The sequence below is a fragment of the Dromaius novaehollandiae genome, chromosome 2 (assembly GCF_036370855.1).
Source record: "Dromaius novaehollandiae isolate bDroNov1 chromosome 2, bDroNov1.hap1, whole genome shotgun sequence".
Lineage (NCBI taxonomy): Eukaryota > Metazoa > Chordata > Aves > Casuariiformes > Dromaiidae > Dromaius > Dromaius novaehollandiae.
Window position 1 is genome coordinate 120094615 of NC_088099.1, and position 22850 is coordinate 120117464.

Genomic DNA, 22850 nt, shown 5'->3' on the forward strand with positions numbered 1-22850 from the left:
GTATGCACGCGTTATTTTACTTAATTTGGCAGAGCAATTAAAATAGGTCCTTGATGGCCGTGGCGTGGGGGGCGCAGGCCGCGGGCGGGCAGGCTCTCTCCTGCTACGAGTTTGCGAGTCCTCTAGAGCAGCTGCCTCTCCCCCCTCGTCCCTCTAGCACAAGGGGCAGCCTGCTGCGACCTGGGCTCCAAAGGCAGCAGCAGAGCACAGCAAACATCCAGGTGGGCAGGGAAACTCAGCAAACGCGCTGACTGCTGACACAACGCCCGCTGACCCCACCACGGGAACGGGGTGCTGGCAGGGGGAAGGGCGGGCAGCTTCACTGGCGCCATTGCGCAAACTCCGCCTCCGGCGCATGCGCCCTACTGCTTCGCAGCGGCCGCTGCCTGCCCTTTCTCTCCTCTCCGCCTTTCTTCAGGTACCGATGGCGGCGAGTGACCCGGAAACGACCCAGCAACAAGTGAGCGGCCGTGGGGGAAGAGAAGGCGTGCGGGGAACGGCGAGGGTGCGGGAAGAGGGTCTCGCGGGGGCTGCGCGGCCACGCCCCCTTCGTCATGGCGGGGGGCGGGGCCGGCACGTGGCGGGGCGCGCGCGGCTTGGGCAGCCCACTGCCTGCCCCTCCCCCCCCCGGCGGGCGTCCGGCGCTAACGGCAGCGCCATCCCGTAGGGGACGGGGATAAAACGCGTGTTCTGTCTCTCGGGAGAAACCCTTGTCCTGTCAGTGTGAGTACTAAATCAAAATAAGTGGATTGAAGTAGCTTCTTGACAACCCCAAGTCCCATGAGGAGCTTCTTGCCAGTAGGCCTTGATATTGCCTAAACGACAGCTTGATTGTCTTTGCTCAAGCACTGGGACGTGACTACGATTTTGCACCGAAGATGTTGATTTCAGATTTTTAATAGTATTGCAAGCGGCAAGAAATGTCTAGGTAGAATGTAGTTGCCTAATTTTTACTGAGATTTGCTGGTTAATTTGACTCAGTCTCACACAGCAGAAGCTAGTGCCGAGAGCTGGGGTCTTTCTCCTGCTGGATGGTGACCCAGCCAGAAGTTATGCTGATTGGGAGCTGCAGGCATGTGTTGCAGCTGCTCCCTGAGTGATCTTGGCCCTGTTGAGAGTTACAGATCATCCATAGAAATGCAAAAGACACTTCTGTGCATGGGAGAACTGAGCAAAGTCCGCTTACAGTGTGAATCTGCATTGGTGCCCTGGTGTTTGTAGCCTTTCGGTAGAGTCAGCTGTGGTGAATCTTGTCACGTTTGTAAGTGAACTGTAGAGCAGCATGTCTTAAAATTGTGCTTGGCACACAAAATTACTATTATTTACTTTAACATACCCTTTTTCTAGCTCGATGAAATTGAAGCCCTTTCATCCATATATGGTGAAGATTGGTGTGTTGTTGATGAAGATGAAAAAATCTATTGCATTAAGATCAGTGATTGTCTGGAGCAACCTAAATGGACCCTCTGTCTGCAGGTATAGTATTGTTAAAAGTTTGGCACAGAATATGCCACTGGACTCCCACACAAAACCTTGTGCCTACATGAAACCTTTTTAAATAGGATTTGATATGGATCAACAAGCATCTGGATCGGAATGCTTGATAGACTTTTCAGTGATGGTTCCTGTAACACATCAATGTGCTTGTAACATTTTATGTAATACATAGCCTAATTCCACACCTGTCAAAAACTAAGTTCAGTGGTTTTTTCCAAGTCTCCTTTTTAAATTATTGTTTTACATTGGCTTTGCATAGAACTGAGTAGCTGCGGCAGCTGCGGCTGCTTCTAGACTTACTTTTTATTAAGGCTGGAAACAAACTGAATTCAGATCAACTTAACTGAGTAACTTGCTACTGTGTGTTTCCAGCACTGAAAACAATAATTTTATTTAGAGGAGGTAATGCTGAAGTGCCTAATTATAGAAGTACAGAGCACCTTAAATAAATCAAGCAGCTATGCACATAGATGCTTTCAGGGTTTTTTTTGTGCTTTTGTTTGCATGGCATTTCATCCCCAAATAACGTATTTCACACTATGAAATATATTATTTGTATGTATAACAGTATTTGTATGTATAACAGTATTGGAATCCTAAATGTAGACTTGAAAGTTTTCTTCATTCTGTAACAACAAAGCCAACTATTTTCTTCGTTTGGAGCACTGATTGTCGCCTTAATGCTCCACATCAGAGTCCGTAAGTAAAGCTCAAGTAGTTGAGAGGAATAGTCCAGTGAATGTTTATACCAAGTTTCTTTCAGGTAGTTTTGCCTCCCAGATATCCAGCAGCAGAGCCGCCTATTTATCAACTAAAGTAAGTGAAGTTTCTTGTCAAGAGTTTTTTTCTTGTAAACATTTGTATCTCTTTTCTGAATTACCACCATTAATTGTTTAAAGTGTAAGTTGAAGTTCAGTTAAGATGACTCCTTGAATTAAAATATCCTGGGGATGGGGATGTTTCAGGCAAGAATATTTATACTCTTTCTCCCAAGCCAGCCTCATGGAGCTCTCAATGACAATTAATTCTCTTCCCTCAGAACTCTTCTAGTAAAAGTGTTATTTTGTTGCAAAGCAACAATAGGACTGTGGCAATATGGTGACTGCTGCTTGTCCTGTTAGACAATGATGTCTCACTGTTTCCTTGAGTATCCTTCTTGTCTGGATCCTTCTTTCAGATTATAAGACATGTTTTTCATCTGAGCACTGACTCTTTTGGGATGGAACCAAGGACACAAGCCATTTTACTCTTTTCCTTCCCTGCTCCTCACATGCTTTGGTTTCTCTAAGACGAAAGTCCTGTTATGTAAGCCAAAGGCCATGGAGATGTGCCAACCGGATCCCTGATTCTGATGATAGAGGGACCAAGCCTGCATGGCATGGTACAGAACATGTCTATCAGAGTTTTAGTTTATTGCCAAGACAATAGAAAATAGTGGTGGTAGACTTGAGACTAAGTATAGTTTAACATGAGACCAGGAGGGTACCAGTACAGCAGTGAAGGGTCAATGTAAATGTAATAGGTGCTGTGGCGCTGAAGGAGCCTGAAAAGAGAGCTAGTGATACATAAGGCGACTCTGGAGTGACAATGGCCTACAAGGAAAAATGAGCCCAGCTTTCTTACCTGAGGCGAGCGTAAGCCCAAGGACTGAGTTTTGAAGGGAAATTAGATGCTCCTGGTTTTACCAAGATTTTTAAAACTGAAATCATCTTCAGCAGGAATGATTGACAAAATTTTACTTTTGTGTTTTCTGTCACATTTATTTTAAAATGAACATTTGTTGAACTTGGCAGAGATGCTGGAGTCTGTGTATGGGCACTGTTTTCATTGTATTTCCTTTCATCCTAGTGCCTCTTGGCTTCGAGGACAGGATTATATGGAACTAGCAAATAGCTTGGAAGAAATATACATGTAAGTGATAGACAGTGGGATATATTAAGAGGAGACAATGGATTTCCAGTTTTGTATCATGCTCTATGTGTGTTTTTAAGTACCCATATTAGTGGTTACAAAATGATTGTTGCAATAGCCATACAAAAGTGAGTTTCTTTTAAAAATCAAACAGTCAAATATGCTGTATATTTACTATACTTAACATTTTGTGAGAACTAAGTGTGTTAAACCTTACGATTTATTTCTTTTATGTTGTTTAGACCTGATGCTCTTTGTAGATGAAAGTCTTCATTTGGCTCCTAATCTGTGATCCTTTAGAATTTATGAGTTTCATAAAGAATTTGGTGCTATGAAGTGCAAGATTTCTGCATCTGTTCTGTATTTGAGTATTAAACTCTAAGATGTGAAAATATTTGTTGATATCATAGAGCAAAGAGGCAAAACGATTTTGTATTAAAAAGCAGTATTTCAGCTAAGGGATGAGTGGGTTTTTAAAGTAAATTAAACTATGTGTAGAATCTATTAACTATAACAGAGACAGTTTATTATCACAGCATGCAGCTAACTTAGCAGCAACTCATAATACATGAGAGTAAACATATTTAGAAATACTCAAATTATATGGTTTTGAAGTGCTGTGAAATTGGGGTAGTTACCATAGTAATTGTATATAGTTTATTTAATCCTTTTAGATGCCAAAGATAATATAGACTAAATGAAACTGAAATATGTCATAAGCAAGAATGGTTATGCCCAAAATACTGAAATCTGAACATAAGAAAAGTATTGGTTTTTTAATGGCATACAATAAGGAAGACAGTACTCTAGTTTGGATAAAGGTTTTTTATGTAACTACTCTGTTACCTTGAGTTTCTTAATTAAGTAGCAGATAATTTAAGCAAACAAAATAGAAGTGTTAAAAATGAAGAGGATGTTCAGTAAAAAGTTATCTGGGATCATATTGACCACAAATATTTGGTGGTGCAGAAGGAACAGAGATTGACCTTAACTCTCTGTCCAGGCACCTGAGTTGCCGGAGTTTCTACCAAGGGTAGAGCAGGTTTTTCCTATACTTTGTCCCGAGCATCTGGAGCAAATTGCCACATGACAGCTGTGGAGAGGAACAGTGTACTTCTGAAGCACTCTTACTTGGAGCAGTCTTGTAGATTGTTAAGTTATGCTATTCAGGTCAGTCCCTGGGAGCTGTGTCAGTTGCTGTTGAGAAGCCTCGCTGCTCTCTTGTCATTTTTATTCAGCAGAAAATGAATGTGTTTCTACTTGAGGCCATATATGTCATTTTAGACTGTGTTTCAAGCAATGATCTCCAATGTAATGTAACACTAACTCAGTTTAAACTAAGTGTTCTGCTCTTGCAGTAGTCACTGATGCGCACAGTATTCCTTGAAAACCCTTGATCTATCAAAAGAGTAATTTTCTGGGTAATTATCAGGTAAACATTAGGTACACTGCATGGTTTGCAGGTGCTTTTTAAGCAATTGTTTAAGCCATCTACTTGGTTTCTAATCCCTAAGGATCTGAACTACCTACTTTTGTGATCTAAAACAATTTGAACTATGCTGTCAGTCACTAGTCTTCATGAGGTGGGAAAAGCAGATAATTACAGATCACAAGTCAATTTGGGAAGACCCAAAGCACTTAAAAATGTGACAAATATTTGGATTTTTTTTTAGATATTCTCAAGGTAAAAATGTTATTCAGTACAAAGCTTTTTTCAGGACTTAGATACCTAAGTGACAAGATTAAAAACAGCCTAGAAGGATAATCTTTAAGACCAAATGTAAATCGCTAATGATAGGTAAAAGTTGAAATTGGGTTGTAACTGTAGAAATTGCTAGTTAGTTGCTCATAGCAGAGAAATCCTATTCATTCCATCTCCCTTATTCCAAAGCATTTCCTAATAACAGCTCCTTATTAAGAAATATGCTCTGAGATAGGAAATGGTAAATATATTTCAGAGAACTACTGTGAAGTTTAATTCTTGATTCTGTAGTTAAAATGTCATAATTAAAACAAATGTAGTTCTTTGTGTATTTAAATGGTGCTTCTCTATGATAAGCAGCAGCATGAAATAAGACACTGACTTGTTCAGGAATCTGTCCAGATTTTGAGAGTCCAAATTTGACTTAGCTACAAGTTTATAATATCCTTACTGTTCCTTGAATATTTTTCTTGACATGTGTATATCTGTTTGAATTTCTGATTTTGTTCAGCAATAGTGCTGTGCACAATTAGCAAAGTAAGCATTTAAAAATGTAATTTTGTCATTGATGTGTACTTACATGTTGCCCCAGATGGTGGCAGTAGGTATAAAATTATTAATGAGAAAGTGTGAGTTAGCTAAGGCTCTAAATCTTCAGTTTTGGTTTTGAGACAAACATGCACAACTCATGCCAAAATATTGTGAAGATTACTTTTCAGCACACCTTTAAATATATTTTGGGTTGTTTGGGTCCTGCTGTGCATGAAGGCAACATTACTTAGCTCTGAATATACACATAAAAAGCATATGTTTACACTGGTGCCACCTAACTAAGGACTCCCAGACCTAAATCCTTACTTCATCTCCCCCTCCTACAGGACTGCTTCTGACCCAAACTCTAGCACATCCTTCCAGTGCTCCATTTGGTCTACTGCCACTTCCGTACTGTGCAGTCCACCAAGCTCAACCTTAGATGTGTGTGTACTAAGTGCATGAGCGGGAAAAGAAGGGCCACCTTTCCAAGGAAGAGCCCCTGCAAACATAAAGGTGAAGACTCTCCTAGAGCTATAGAGCGGCTAAAGGAGCTCACCACTGGCAGTACAATACTTTGTTATAGAGAACAACTGACCTAAACATCCTGGCTAGACGTCCTGGCTTAGGATTCTTTCAAAAAGTTACACAGTAGGGGAGACTGCACAACTTACCCTTTCCTCAGATCCTTGACTTTCTTTTGTGGCCACTTTCCATCAGTTCCCTGTTTTTCTCCATCATTGGTGCTTTTAATGTCAAAGGTGGCCACATAGACAGTATATAATGATGCAGAAGTCAGCTGTTTCATACAGTGAACTACCTGAACAGACCTTTAAACAAGCCTGTCAAAGATCTTTTTCACCCTAGACTGTAATGTTCTATTTTTGCCTGTCTCAAATCTGCATGTTTTTTAATGTAGATACTTTCCAAGTGAAATCTGCAAAAAAGGATTCTTATTCATTGTGAATTTTAAATGACTTGCAGACAGAACCTTGGTGAAAGTATTCTTTATTTATGGGTGGAGAAGATAAGAGAAGTTCTGATAGAAAAGGCACAGTCATCAGATCCAGGTACTTAAGAAAATAGTTTTTTTTTTTTATTATTTTTCTCTTTACTTCTGGCTTAATTGCAAAGTAAGATTTCACTGTGACTTAAAGCTTTATGTGCAGTTTTGTACTGGATCTAGATAAAAGCAAACAGCAGTCTCTAATTTTATGGCTTATTGTTTTACCACAATGATTTCCATTTTTAAAAAACAATAGGAAAAAAAAAGTAAGGGGGGATGTCAGTGAACCAGAGCAAGGACGTCAGTTCTCTTAGGAATTGAATTACTTCTGTGATAGCAGAGTTCAATATGGAGGTACATCATGCTTTGTCGTCTATTCTGCAAAGGAATCATTCATAGCAGTAGTTAACTTCTGGTATTGAGTACGCTCTTGGAAGATTGGGAGTAGCCTGAAGAGAAGACAAAATTCAGTGGAATACACAGACAAATGATTGTGTTCCATCGCAGTTGCATTATACTATATTGGGATGAAAATGTACATGATCAGTAGAGTTGTAGTGATACTTCTGCAGTTGCAGAGGTACATACTGCTGCTTACAGTGACAGACTTTGTGTAAATTCACAGTCATTCTTTTGAAGAGCTTTTTTCTTTTGCATTAAAATGCTAATCTGCTATTAAATACATGAGAGACATACATACATCTCTCATGCACTTGTGGCAAAAGGAAACAAATTTTTTTTTTGTGGTAAATGTTAGCTTAGTTCTGTAAACCACTGAAGAGGAAAAAAATACATATTTTCAGTGCTTCTTCATAGTAAGGTCTAGTTTTAGTCTTTCAGTAAACTATGTACATTTTGGTGGTACATCAAAAGAATTTAAAAATCATTTCTCATTGATGTGACTAAAGGAGTAGATACTGAAAAGTGAAATTTTAGTGACAATATTGGAAGTTTATTGGATATTTCGACCTTATGGCTTCTACTTCAACTAATAATTTTTCTAGATCTTTTTAGCATGCCATATTGCACCTTTTCTTTTTTATTGGAAAATACGTGGAAAACTGCATCATCACTGCGTCATAGGCCCTCTAAATAGATAACTAGATTGTGATATACTAACTTGTCTGCATGGTAGACTCCCTCTAAATCCAGTTGCCTGAGTAATGGAAGTGTATGATATTTATGCTTTTGCTGTTGACTGTTATTTTCCAAATGTCCTTTGCGTGAAGAAAAATACAACTGCAGGACTCCCAGAGCAGTTGAAAAATGTCCAGTTTGGTGATTTTATAACCTCATTAAGTAGCATTGCACCATAGTTTTACGTTTTTCCAGAAATGACCAACAAATGACTGAACCTCTCTGAACTGAGATTATTTTGGTCTCTAAATTCAGATTAGATTAACAGTAGCATTGTAAACATTTAATGGAAAATGTAAACATTGATGTTCTTTTTGTCTTAGAAATAGTATTAATTAGTATTGAAGTGGAAGATATTATGTAATTGATTGCACATGGATCCCATACCATGAGTGTTCTGTTCCTAATTCTAGGCAAGATTTTAGCTAATGCTGGAATAAACGTTTCTGATTTTGCTGTAATTAATGTTATTATTCTACATTTTGTAATTTGAGGAGAAACAACTGGAAATGTATTAATTATCTTCCCCAAAATGTCTAATAAATTTTACTACATACATTTTAGAAGAACCAGATAATAAGAAAATCAGTGAAGAAGTTGATGAAGATAATGAAGATGATTCTCTCCTGGACTATCAGCCAGTTCAGGAAGATTCAGTTAAAATGTTGAATTTTACTACATCTGAAAGCCAAGAAGGTAAAAATATTTCCTTGTTAATTCTGATGAAATAGTTTAGAAAAGAGAGGCTCGGCTTTTGAGTGATGCAAATTAATAACATTAAAAATTACAATAAAGATTAATAACTATTACAGAAAAACTACATATTTTTGGTGGTTCTGTATGTGAGCTTGTATACTTAACTTTAACTAGTCCCTTTTTTAAAGTTAAGACGTTCTTTACTTATGTAGCCATATATGTTGTTTCAGTATCCTAAAAAGAAAAGAAACTTTTCCTTGTTTGTGTTCCATAGATGAAGAACTGCCATCAATACGTCATGGAAACCCAATCACAGACCGAAGGAGTACCTTCCAGGCACATCTGGCTCCTGTGGTGACACCTCAACAAGTTAGTAGAGATTGAGGAACAGACTCTTACAGTTTTTTTGTCTGTGTTTTGACAAAACACTGCTGAAATACTTGGAATTAGCCGCATAGTTCTTTCTTTCTTTGTATCTTTGTGTGTTAATATTGTACGAGTACTCATCAGCTATTGGCTTTCATTATCAGCTAAATAATCATTCTGCAATGCTTCCCAATAGTTTTCCAGTTCTATTTTTGAAGTGGGTTGGTATTGCTATTTCTTAAGTGCCTAAGATGTAAGAGAGAGAATAAGAACACTGATATTTGCCTTTTGACTGTTGATAGTTTGTCATATGATATTTGGAAGCTACTGAATCTGCCATATGCTGCTTGGAAAATGAATTAAAATGATTTTATAAATGTTTTCTCCAGAAAGAGATTCTATAGAAAAATAGACTTGGTTAAAATACGTAAGCAAATCTTAATCTAGAAATAAGTGAGAGGGGTAAGCATGGTTATACAGTTGTATTTGTCTACAATTAGTAGAATATCGTGGTAGTTCACATCAATCAGTGCAGCTGTATCTGATATGGACAGGTAGTGGATGTATACCCAGGTAGGTTGGCTATATTTTGTTTCCCATCGTATATTCCATCTTTCAGCAATTTAACACAAGGCAAAGAAGGTATCTTTGTGTTTAAAGAAGGTATCCTTGTGTTTAATACTCCCGATTTTTCTTTTTTCTTGTTTAGGGAAATTGTCTTCTTGCTTTTTTGAACCAGAATTAACTTTTGTAATTCAGAACATCATACAAAAACATACCTTCCCTGTGTTTAGTGTGATCAGTCCATCATAATTTCATTTGTTGTCCCCTTAGTTTCTGTAACATGATAAACAGTAAATAATAATTACCTCTTAATTCTTCTGTGCAGTTAAATTTTATAGACATCTATCATATTTTATAGACTTTACTTTTCTGTTTTCCAGGCTGAAGAGCCATGGTCTATTTTGTTGCTTCTTATGTGGAGGCGACTCTGTACAAGTATTTATTTCCCTTCTGCTTATATTTTCTATATTCTTTTTGAGATGCAGTCCAGAATTATACACAACATTCAGGGTGTAATTATACCAAGGACTTAGAGTGATGTAAACTTTACTGTTTTCCATATTCTTTTCCTAGTAATACCTTTCAGTTTGCTTGTTTGGCCTCTACTGAGCACTGATCTGTTATTTTCTTAGAAACGTCTGCTATAACCCCAAGATCCCTTTCTGAGCACTATTAACTAGTTTGGAGTTGCTTTTACATCACTTTGCATTTATTAATAATTAGTGATCCATTGGTGATCTTCCCTTAGTGTGGAAACTACTGATCTACTCTTCTTATCATTAACCAAGTTTTAATGATAAGGAAAGGAGGATTTTCCTCTTTCCTTTTATCTGATTCTCCCCTTTGAAGAATCTTTCGCAAGCAATCTTGTAAAATGCTTTTTGAGATTCCAGGTAGACTAGATCAACCAGACACACATGGTCAATGACTGTGAAAGATTGTTGATGAATTTTTGAGGCATAATTTCCTGTACAAAAGGTGTATCTTTCTTTTAATGTGATATGGCTGTCCATTAATTCTAAATTTTTTTGTTTTACCTTCTGTTAGTTTCCCTAGTACGAACATAAGACATGTTGGTCTTTACTTCCCTGACTCTTTCCTGGATTACTTTTGAAATGTTGGTATTAGGTTATTCACCTTGCATTCCTCTGCTCTGCTGCAGAACCACTTCTAGCTGGGAGGTTAGATACCTTAGTCATAGTTTGGTAGCTTCATACTGAAATTCCTTTTAAGCTTTTAAATAAAAACATGATCTGATTCTGCTGATTTTTTTCCATGCATTTTGTCAGCTTGTTCTAAAACCTGGCTTTGCAATAAGTCACCACTGTATCATTCTTTTCTGACCACTTAAGCTCACAAACACTACACAACCATTTAGTTTTTGTGCTACAGCTGTATCTTTGAGTGGTTCTTTTATATTAAGTTTGTGTTGGCAATACGGATTTCTGGTAGGCTTCTGTTTCTTATGTATTTGAAAAAAAATATCATTACTACTTTCATTTTTACACCTCGCTATGCTTTTTGTGTCTGTCTTGCCATCTGTACCTTCTTGTCATGTTTTTCTTTATTTGGATACAACTTCAGGTTTGTGAACCCAGCTTCAGTTTTCTTGAACTGTTTTTTTGCTGTTTATAAAGTGAAGTGAAGCGAAAGTAATTATGTTTTTAGGCTTATTGTGGAATAACTCAGGTTTTTAAAACACTCCATTATTGTTTTTGTTAAAGTAGCACTAAACTTCAAGAGTTTTCTTAGGTGTGCTCAGTTCGTATGAACAGTGTTGCTTCAGAAAGAGAGGAGATCAGAATCATTTGCCTAATCTTCTTTCCTTGTTCTACAATACTGTCACTCATTCATGATGATTTATGAGTAAGACAGTTCCTACTTAGAGGAAGTCCATACCAGCAGACATGGGTTTCCAAAAGGGCATGTCAGTGTCAAGAAAGAGTATTTATTTAAAGCAGGTTAGGAATTTTCCTTTTGTATACAAAGGCATTCTTAATTTCTTCTTTTATGACTTCTCTTTAAAGATAACATAACTCAATAGACCTAGGAATTTCAGGTCAAGACTTCTTGGTATGTGGTGAGTATAAAGATAGAGCAATTCCCCAAGGGTCAGATCCGTCTTGTTTCACTGAGTCTTGCTGTACAGTGAGACTTGATTGGTCTCCAGACTGCAGGGCAGTTTTGCTTTGGTATGGATTCATTTTTCTCTGAGAAAGCTGGGAAGGGTGAAGAGTGGGATAAACATTGCACCTATAATGAAAGCTAGCTTCTTGATCAATGGTGAAGAGGTTAGTGTGTGTCCATAATACTTTATCTGCATCATCTGTATGTTGTAGTGATGTTTGCTGGTTTTTAATACAGTACATACGATACATAGATTGCTGTGTAAATTCTTTTATTGAATATTTTTTATAATGGAATTTCACTTCTACTGTAGTTTTCAATGATAGCCAGACTAATACTGTAGTTATTTATGTAATAGAGTATGCTACCATAAAACATATGGGAAACGAACGTGATAGATATATTTCAGGTAGCAAGCTGGGTTTAGTACTGTTGCTTTTCCTTGTCTCCTTTTGTCTCATTCTAATGCTTAAAATGTACGTCAGTCTTGGACTTGACATTGATTTTGTAAGATGGTACAAAGAACTGATCTGTTGTTTAAGGATCTTTTGTGTCTTTTATGAGCAGGTGCCTGACTAACATGTAGAGAATTTACATGCCTTGATTTTGAGACTTTATTGTTTAGATAATCTGAGAAAGAACAACAGAGGGGAGAAACAGGGAAAGGAAGGCTCAAGAGCTACAGCAGGAAGAAGGGTAGGCTATTGCTTAGCTGTAAGATGCCTGTGTCAGAGGTTCATTGCTAATACAGATGTAATGAATCTTTAAGACATTTTTAGGAGCATGATAGCTGATAAATGACTAATGTCAAAGGTGGTCATCATTTCATAGGCTTTTACCCTAAATGCATCTTCTGAAATGTATTTATGAGTGTGTAATATAAGTTGTCTTTCTTCAATATTCCCTTTAGAAGGGGGGGAAAAAAAGAAAAAAATAGGTGTCTGAGGTAATGTTCTCAGTTAATAATAGGAGTTTTTTCACTGAGGTAACTTATATTTGAGGTAGTTTTTATAAGTTATTACTTGAATTTCTTCCAGAAGAATTGGAAATGGCACAGTGTAGCTAAGACAGATATTAAATATGTATATTGATTATTTCTCAGAGACATTTTTCTTTTGAATGGAAGGCAATTTACTTGCCTGGCATGTTTTCACAAACTTTCTCAACTTCAGTAATGCTTCGCTCTGAGTAATATCAATTATGTATTATCTATTAAAACAATGTCTTGATCAAAGCTCTCCCCTTTGCTAGACCAAGCTGACAAGGGTTGAACAATTGCTAGCTTGTTTAATTAGAAGCAGAAGATGAACTAATATTGATAAATGTTTTGAATTTCATACTGCTTAAGAGAAGAGAGAGAGATGTGGTGGGAACATCTGTTGTCTGGGAAATGCTGACACTTCCTGATCTTTAAAGAGAATATATTTTTCTGATTCTTTCTGTGAAATGGAAACTCCGAAAAAGTAAGTTCGAAAAAAGGAAAGTCTCAAAGTGAAACACAGTAGAAATTTCTAAACCTCATGTGTTTTTGTGGCATCAGTAAAAGCAGCATGATATGATATAGTATAATATGAATACATATGTCAAGTTGTATCATACTATTCCAGCTTAATGTTATATTTCAAATAAGTAGTTAGGTGCAATTCATATTTAATATTGATTTGAAAATATTTTCTAGATCTCGCTGTCTCTCTTGTTTAATGAAACAGTCTGGCACTTTTACATATTTAGCAATAACGTGAATTAAGCATGCAGTGTACTAATTCAAGGAACAGCAGTTTTCAATATCCCAGAAAAATTTGAAACTAGCATTAGGGTACTGAGAATCTGCTCCTTCAGTTAGTCTGTTGAATATTTATTTTATTTATTTTATTTTTATTTATTTATTTTAAATATGTCAAAATTTAAAACTGTTTTCATTGTGTTACTAAAAAGCAGGCATTTGTTTAGCAGTCCGATTGAGATGGTGTGTACAAAAACCCCATTGTAAAAGGAAATTTATTTGTTTCTTTTTTCTTTAAAGGTAAAGAGAGTTCTTGAAAAATTATATGAGAATAAGAAAATTGCAAGTGCTACCCACAACATATATGCATTCAGGTGAGAGCTGAATAGTGATTTTTCAGGGTTTTTTGACAGGTGGATGCAGGATGGGAGAAAAGTAAAATCCATCAAAGAAGTTCTTTGCTAATAAATCTGTACAGGAGTAGGCTTCTTATTTGTATGTTAAAGGTTTTAGGCTTTATTTTGAATTTGAGATCAAGAAAGTAAAACATATAGTAGAAAATATGTTGAGGTAGTAAAGCAGCGTTAGGAATAGAAAGGAAGACTGTAAGTAGATATGAACACATATTGTTATACTTTCTATAGGATGTGTGAGCATGGAAATGCTACATCATCGCAAAATAAATGTCTGCTATTATTATTTTTTTATTTGGGCAAAATAACTTTTTTATTCCTGACCTTATATTTGGAAATGACTGAAAAGTTTTAGCTCAAATAAGAGTTAAAATCGAAAGCCTGAAGCAGGCATCTGGCATATGAAATTTCTGCACAAATACTTGAAACTTCAGGCAAAATGAGAAACAGGTAAAAAGAGCTTTGCAATGGTCCATCTCTGGCAACTTTTGCAAACATAGCTTATGTGAACTGAATAGGTCTCAGTCCAAGTAGAGTGATGTAGATCTTCCGAAGAACCTAACCAACAGTGAAAGGAGCCCTTTCGTTAATAGAGGAACCGGTCATCTGAAACAGCACGCATGGAAACCAATCCATTCACTCATACCTTACAGTGATGCTAGTGACACATGAAAATTAGAGCAACTGAAAGCTTACTTCACCAACAAGTCTGCTGAAGTAAATGTTTCTATAAAGAGAGGATTTCTTTTGTCACCGCTGCTGCTAATCTGACTGCTTGCACTCATGCTATCTAAACATACTTTCAAAATGTAGCAGAGACATTCTTGTTGCTTCATATTTTTCATCTGGTACCATAAGCCTCTGTCATTGTCATGTGTAAATGCAGAAGTTATGAAATCAATTGGGTAACAATAGTAGATCTCTGTGAGCATTACTTTTGGAAAATTAGACCTAGACTGCATTCCTTTATGTGAAACAACAGACTCCAAAGGCTCCTGGAGTGCTCCCTGTATACACCTTCAGCTGTGCCATAACCTGTCACAGCTTTGCTCTGGAAGAAGGCTCAGTTAATGTCATGCAGAATCTGAAGCTGAATTTCAGTAATAGTTTCACACTATTCCTGAAATCTAGACTTAACTAATTATTAATAGCAGTTTTGTCAGAGTTCTTCCAAATCCATTCCTACACCATAATTCGAACTTGTATCTGATAGAGTTGGTTTCAGCTAAGCTTACGCTGAAAACCTAAGGGTTTTTCTTAATACGGACTTTACACTGATAATGAGTTGGGAGTTAACTTGAGGTAGTCAAAAGCGTTTGTAAAAGCCTCTCAACATATGTTATACTATACAGATAAATATTTGTGGTTTACCCTAAGCCTCATCCTGTTTTCATGTAAATGGCCTTAGTAGAGAAGCACGTTTATGAAAGATTTCAGAGACTTTAGTAATCATGTGAAAATATTAATTGATTGACATTTTTGAAATCCATTCTATTTTCACTTTTTTTTTTTTTTAAGAATCTACTGTGAAGATAAGCACACCTTTTTACAGGATTGTGAAGATGATGGGGAGACAGCGGCAGGAGGACGCCTTCTTCATCTTATGCAGGTTATAGGAATTAAACTTTGACTTCTTGCAGTTTTGAATAGATTTTTAAAATCACAGCAGTGTAAATAAATTTATGCAAGTTTATTTAATTCTTGCTCTGCTCTTAGCCCAGTAGATGATTGCTTTCTCGGACATGAAATAGAGAAGTATAGACTGCTGCATGCATATAATAAATTAAGTCTTCCAACTCTTCGATCATAAAAATGAGTACTGTTCATAGATTGCGTTAATAGTTTGAACAGTTCAAAAGAGAATTAAATTTTGATTCCTATGCTCACTATGTAGTGTAAGGATACAGAGAATGAAGACTGAAACAAACTGATGGGCAGGACAGGAGAGCTGACGTAAGCTCAGTCTTTCATTCAGTTTCCTTTTATTATTCTCAATAAAAAAGCAATACTATTTGAACTTGCAGAGTTGGACTTCAAATGGAAAAGGTAGTGGGAATGGGGAAGTTGTTATGATATTTTTATCTATTTCTTTGTGCTGTTTCCAGTTCTGGGTCCTTAGCCCTTATGTTCACGTATTTCTTAGTTTTCAGGAATTGAAATAATATTCACTCAATAAAGTTACTACTAAATGTGAGCTGAGATTGATAAATTGTGATTCACAAGCATGATGCAAGCCCATCAGTAGTACCCCAAGTAAAATATCATAACTACAGGAACAGCTAGGTACATTTTATGTTGTGCCGTAAGTTATTTAACTATATGGGTGCACTCATTATTGTTTTTTGCTTTTACTTTAGATTGCTCTCACCTTCAGAACATGTATTTTCTTTTTCTATCCTTTTCCAGCTTGCATGCTGTCATGCTTAATGTGCTGTACAGCATGTTAAGCAACACCATTTCTACCACCTACTCTTGCAGACTGTTTTAAAGCTTAATTTTTGATGTCAAAATTTATTTCTGATACCAGTTATAACAGATGGAAGTACTTTGACAATTTTCATTTAGAACTTTCTGAAACTTCCTAAGTAACTCAAACTTGACTTGGGAAGCCAAATCTTATTTTATGTAATGTATGCAAGCATAGGTGGTAGGTGTGAAAACTTTATTATAATAAAAACTAATGTAAAGAAACAACTTTGCAGTTAGTGTTCTCAGAGGTACCTGATTTATTCTGAGCTTATATTGAGCACAGGACTTTTTCAATGTATACTTTTGAAAGTTGTCAAATTTACAGTGTCTAGGCCCTTAACATTCCATAAAAATCCAGTTTAGAAAGTGACGTGGAGTGTTGCCTTTCAAATGTGAATGTGTCTAAATCACATGGATCATTTCTTTCCATCTGTAGTCCTAATTACTGGAGTGTATTTGTTTTGGGTGAGTACTTCTGTAGCGATCAGAAAAGCTGAATTTCCACAACTAGGAAAAGATTAAAATAGTTTATGGGCTTATTTCCCTTCGTTTTTCTTGTATAAATACTTAGGACTGGTGATACGGGCTTGAAAATTAAGTGGTTTAATCTGCTTATTGCTGCTGTAGTTATAGTTCTTCTCTGCAATAGAAATTTTATCTTGTTTCAGATAAACCTAACACTTCAGTCAAGATAGCATTTTCTGGCTACAAAAGTCTTGCAGATTAACTCTTTAAATTTAAAGTTAGAGTTAAAAAAAGTTTCCCAGCTGTGTTTAGCATCCTGTTTACCATGAACGATTGCTATAAATGGACTTTATTGCTGATGTGTAAATGTAGAGTAGAAAATGCCTGTCACAGAAACTGTCCCAATCCTTCTTTGTTTTTTACATTATCCTTTTTATTTTAAAATTCTAAGAGTATTTCTGTCTTCACAAACAACAGTAGAATCTTCTGATATTATTGTTGATTACTCAGATGCTTTTTTTTTTCTCTCCTTAATGGAGGTCATGAGTGGTGTTTATCTGCTTATTGGTAGCTACCTCTTAAGGGGTTTCCCACCTCTTCCACTCCACCAAACCACCATGTAACTTGCAGAGCATTGTATTTTTGCTCATCTGCATGCAAATAAAGCTGTGTTTGCTCTGTCTGGCTCCAAGCCATCTGTAGACATTAATGTAGTGCTGTGCAGGATCTAAGAATAAGCTGTTTTTAAGTGAAGACTTTCCACAGAGATTTTAGTCTTCTCAGTTTGAGGACCAAATTCAGGATCACGGTCACTATTCATGCAACACTAATTTGAGCAAAAATGATAACTCGGGATTGTTGCTACATCTTTCCATGCGTCAATGTAAATCTGACTTAAACAGTGATACCTGGGCCTTTGTGCTTCCATTTTTATTAGCTTTCATGTAGCTTCCTAAGCTGATTCTGACTGGGCAATTTCTAGCTCTGTGCTTTGATCAGATATGGTAAGTCTACACAAGCTGATGGTTTTATACAAGTGATGAACTAAAGCAACACTGATCATTACTTGCAGTGTGATCTTTGAGACTTCAGGGTAACTTGGGAACTGGGATTTTTCAACGGAAGCAAAGAGTTGATATTTTGTCAAGATGTATGTTCCTCTCCTATATTTAGGCAATTGGTATTCACTGTCTTTCTAATGTTTGTTTGCTGCTGGTGATGGAGATCTCCTTGAGAAGAGAATTGCTCTAAGGCGGAATAAATGATAATTTTCTAAAGTCACATTTAGATATTGTGAAAAATAAAGCTGTTGAAGATCTTCCATGTTTCTTGCCTTAAACGACAGTAAAAGAAATCATGATTTTATCTTCTGCTTAATTCTCTCCTTGGTTACTTACAGTTTTGAAAACACCATATAAAAGTTTAGTTCCTTTCAGTCCTGTTTGCTAATAAAGATCATCACCATGAAGTATGTATGTGCCGTTTGGAATTTGGAAAGCTACTGCTAGCGAGCAAGGAATCATGACTCCAACCTGGAAGATTCAGATGTTTTTGTGTATTCTCCAGATGCTGTTGCTGAAATCCTGCAAATGGCAACAGCACTAGCTGTGGCATTTCAGGCATCCATATGACCGACGCCTCATTTGCCTGTCCCCTGGCTGTCATTAACTGCATACACTGACATTTCAAAAATGTGGATAGATGATTTGCTTAGTAACAGAGATTCTCTGGAAATAACAATGTGCCATATCAAAAAAAAAAAAAGTGTAAATCAGTAAGTGTCCCTATAAATAGTATCTGAGGCCTTTGACGCATGGACGAGCAACTGCAGCGCACATGAGATAGCATTACCCATCTCTGAGGGATGTATTGACTCATCCTACTTTGAATTTACCTTTGGGTAAAAGCTTAAAGGGGGATATTTACCACAGAATTGCTGACTTGTCTTTATTTGTTACCCTATGATAACTTCTCTGTGTGAAACAGAGCTGACTGTAAATTCTTCCTAAATGCACAAAAAAATAGACTCTTTATGTGTGTAAGACAGATGTCAACAGCAAAACTAGCTTAATAAAAAACAAAAACCATTTTTTTTTTAAACAGATTTTGAATGTCCACAATGTGTTAGTTGTGGTATCCCGCTGGTATGGAGGTATTCTGTTAGGACCAGATCGTTTTAAACATGTCAATAATTGTGCAAGAACTATACTTGTGGAATACAACTATGTACATTCAGTGGTAAGTTACTGCTATTTAGAAGTAAGCATTTATATGATAACTTACATAAACTGTCACTGTTCAGATGAAGACAGAAGAGAAGTAATACTAGTTATGTCATCTTCTAGCTGCTTTGATGCACTCATAGTAAGCATAGGATCATTGCAAAGACTAGCTAAGAATTGTTTTCCTTTTCCAGATTGCATAAATTATCATTGTTCTCTTTAAAATTCATGTAATTTTTGTCACCTTTTTGGGAATACAGTAGTGCTAATAGTAAACAAAAAAGTGACAAAACTGAAGGAACTTCTAAATAAAAATACTTGATGGTCTTAGATGGCATGTGAGATCTCTGTATTATGGTATATTTCTTGAAAACCAATCTCATAAAATAGGTGCTGTTTTTCCCTCAAGTAATGTACAGATGCAGATGGGAGAATAAATTTTCATGAAGTCACTACTAGTAGGAACTCCATGTTAAGTTGTATGTGTAGCAATGTTGACTTGAAAGAGACTGGGGTTTAAAGCTTCTTTTCTTTGACTAACTTTTTTTGATTGAAGTGATTGATTTGAATGAAGTTAGAGACCTGCTTTATAAGTGTGAGGTGTGCAACAGAAGGGTGGCAGCAGTTGAGATCAGTGTAAAACCTGAATTTAAGGGTTGAGGGCAGATGGGAAGAGGATATGCCTCTTCCTGCGCATGCCAGGGACTGGGACCTGCTGCCAGTGCTTCTTATGGTTACACATGCCACCACTGCCAGTGCTAGTGCGTAGGCAGACCGAGCTTGGGAATCCCTGTAACCAGTAGGCACTTAAAAAAGTCAAGACTTTATTAGACCCAAAGGAGTTTTTTAGAATTATAGAATAGAACATACTACAGCTTCATAGCAACAGCAAATACTACTAAAGGAGTAGGCAATAGGTACTATTAAAAAAAAAAAGCTAGACTAGGGGCATGCAAACCAAGTAACATTAATTGTTACTGCAAAGATCAAGGGAAAATGTTTCAGAGAGGCCTAAATGACTCAGGAGACTAAGTCCCAAATGTCTTCCAGTGGCATTTTACCTCCTAAGGGACTTAGGTCATTTAATCAGCTAATATTCGTGGTTTTCAACATTTCTATTCTTCTTTTTCTCAGCAGCATATTAAATATATGTATATACATTAAAATACATAATTGCTAGCAGTAGAAAGTTTAAGACATGAGGAAATAATTACAAATGGATAGTTGAAAAAATATGCAACTTTCTGAAGTTTTCCTGTTTACATAAAAGCATCTAAGGTTGTTGTGGCTGGATGCTGAGCATTCTTCCCAATTCCTCTGCCTGCACTTGGCAATTACTTGCTTTTTGCATTTTAGAGGTGTTTGTATATACTTACTGATTCCCCTTTTTGTCACCTGATCAGTATTTTCTTTTGTTTATATGTCTTGGTCATACAATAATAGGAAATTATAATGCGATTTTTAAGCATTTGCATTCAAGAGAAAGTTTAATACCAGAAATTACTTCTCATTTTTCTATATTTTAATTACTTCAGTCAGACCATATTTCATTATTGTATATTAACCAGTATGTTTTGTTACCAATATCCCTTGGAAAAATAATAGATGGAAATTACAGTAATTACTATTCTAGTCCTATGGATGTGTTCTTGAAAAAATACGCTGTTAGCTGACTTTCTTCAGAATGGCAGAGTTCAAACATCCTGTTAGGGTCTATTTCTGTCCCATGCACAAGAGGCAGGAGAGAGAAGATTACTAAGTCACAAGTTCTGTGAATTGTAGTGGCAGATTCCTTCATCGCACTGGGAAGTGCCTGAGATGAATGCCTACTGCATAATTAGAGTGATCCTAATTTAACAATATGCTGAAATCCACAAAAAAATTAAAAACTATAACTACAATCCCCCAAACTCAGAAAGAAAGTGCAAAAACTTCTACAGCAATTGGTTTTCACATGTGAAGAAAAATCATGTTTTTCAGATTGACAGTCAGAGTAGGCTGCATGGTGCAGTGTTGATGCAATAAGACTGGTAAAGTTTTGTTTTTCCTGGTGTAGGTTTGTTTTGTTTATGGAGCTGGTTTTAGTGTTCTGGTGTACAGCATATCTTTTGATATAGTCATATCTTCACTAGAAGGAGTTTTGCAGTATACTGTACTAGTATTCCTATACTGGTAAGCTCCTCCTTGAGTAGAAATGGCTTAGATTATTTCTGCATTACATGCTTCTGTTGGCATAGGTATATCAAACAGAAGTTTCAAAGAGGTTATACCCTGCCCAAAGGCTTTGTATTTTGAACCTGTAATTTTAGCATTGCTGAAGGCAGAAGTTTATAATTAGCAAGGTAAGCAGGAAAAATAATGAAACTTGCTGGTTAAATATTCTACAATCATTAAAAATTGTCACAAATACCAGTGAATTATGAACACTTCATATTCAAAAAAGTTTTATAGATGACCTTGAGAGGATAATCACAATGTGTAAGAATGTTGCTTTTAAGTTTTGATTTGCTTGTTTTTTTATTTCAGGAAGAATCATCTAAACAAGTGGGAAAGAGCAGAAGGATAAAGAAGGACAACAAGAAGAGAATGGAACATTAATTTATTATTAAAAACTAAAAAGAATTACTTTGCACATATTTATAGAAATGAAATATGGACATTATTGCCTTATCCACAACAGACATTTTGTATTCAAAAGAAAATTCAGTAAAGCTATATTTTTCTCTTCTTCTATCATTTCTTCAGCTATTCTGAAGTGGAGAGCTTAGACAAATGAGTTTTCTCAGCTCCTTGCTATGAGGGCATCATAGCACCCAGAACCATTTTTTCCCCTCAACTGTGGATGGTTAATTAAAATGTGGGTTGTCTATCCTCTCTATTATTGGGTTGGAACTCAAACACCTGCCTTGTACTAAAACTGGGACCTTAATTTCTTGTCTCAAGGGTGAGACTGAAGTCATTAAGAGCCTGCAAGTGACCTGTTTTTTGAAGTTTTTAATACCTAAAAGGAAAACAGATGACCTAATGCTATATGGCCTTGGAGAGCCTGGTCCTGCCTACACAGTTCTCAGTCATGCCTGTTAGAACCTGCTCAGTGACATAAGGAAAAGTGGACATGGGTGGTGAACTACAGAAATGTAAAGATGTTGCTTCAAAATTTCTTTGAGGAATATGCTGTGAGTGTCAGACTCTTGTTGAACAGCTGAGAAGTGTCCTGTAACTAAGGGAACCAGCAATTTCAACAAAGAATATGGAGATTTTGAAATCACACTGTTAAAGCTAGTAGTGGACATTAATAAACATTCTGAAATGTGTTGTAGTGATGTCGAGTGGGAAAAAATACAAATGTTTAAAATACGATCACAAACACATTTTTCTTTTATTAATAAGCTTGCAGACTTTAATGCATTACAGAAAAATTTAATAGGACATTTCTGGCAGTAAGTTGCTATCCTGATATTTAGATGAGTTTTTTTTTTTTAACATTAACTTGGTATCTTTTACTTGCAGAAGATGGACTAAATGATCTGATTTTTTTTTTAATTATTTTCTTAACTTGGTGATCTTTAATTATTAGCATTTGAGTCAGATGCTTTCTTAGTTCAGGTATACCTTACATATTTTGCTTGTATAGTAGTGCCAGTTAGGACTGTGATAATTTGTAATGACTTTTGTGTAGTGGCAAAAGATACAGTATAGTTACAATTGCATAATTTAAAAGTGTACATGTAAGACTTGCTTATTTGACCATCTATCTGGTATACATCCTTTTACCAATACGTTTTACACTTCATTATAGTTCTACAGTACAACTACTTCAGGAAACCTTTCCAAAGGTAGGCTTCATCAAATTAAACTAATTATTACAGAGTTTAATATAGCAAGAGATATTTCTTAACAATTTCAGTAACTTAAAGGGGTACTGAATATACTAAAGGTATAGTATGGTATACTAAGGTAAGTATTATACTAATAGCATAGGTATTTTAGTAACTAAGGTTACTAAAATATATGTTTCTTT

At 36.3% G+C, this 22850-nt stretch overlaps 1 protein-coding gene across 2 annotated transcripts; it reads left to right on the forward strand.

The window, feature by feature from the left end:
- The first annotated feature begins 332 nt into the window (after nt 1-332).
- On the forward strand, nt 333-22143 carry IMPACT (impact RWD domain protein). 2 transcript variants are annotated; one of them, XM_026122807.2, is made up of 11 exons: nt 333-460; nt 1348-1476; nt 2261-2313; nt 3346-3408; nt 6626-6711; nt 8349-8480; nt 8755-8849; nt 13561-13634; nt 15192-15282; nt 18711-18845; nt 21356-22143. In XM_026122807.2, exons 1-11 carry the CDS (start codon nt 356-358, stop codon nt 21425-21427), a joined length of 1035 nt encoding a protein of 344 aa, XP_025978592.1. In that variant the 5' UTR covers nt 333-355; the 3' UTR covers nt 21428-22143. The 2 variants fall into 2 exon arrangements, with proteins under 2 accessions (XP_025978592.1, XP_064363396.1); XM_064507326.1 differs by having other exon boundaries at nt 349-505.
- The last annotated feature ends 707 nt before the right edge of the window (nt 22144-22850 follow it).

Bases quoted from the DNA above. Each gene is read 5' to 3' on its own strand.
- IMPACT (XM_064507326.1), top strand. From the start codon at position 356: ATGCGCCCTACTGCTTCGCAGCGGCCGCTGCCTGCCCTTTCTCTCCTC. The intron at 2,314-3,345 runs GTAAGTGAAGTT...CTTTCATCCTAG, and splicing joins CCGCCTATTTATCAACTAAA to TGCCTCTTGGCTTCGAGGAC. The intron at 15,283-18,710 runs GTTATAGGAATT...TTTTTTAAACAG, and splicing joins GCCTTCTTCATCTTATGCAG to ATTTTGAATGTCCACAATGT.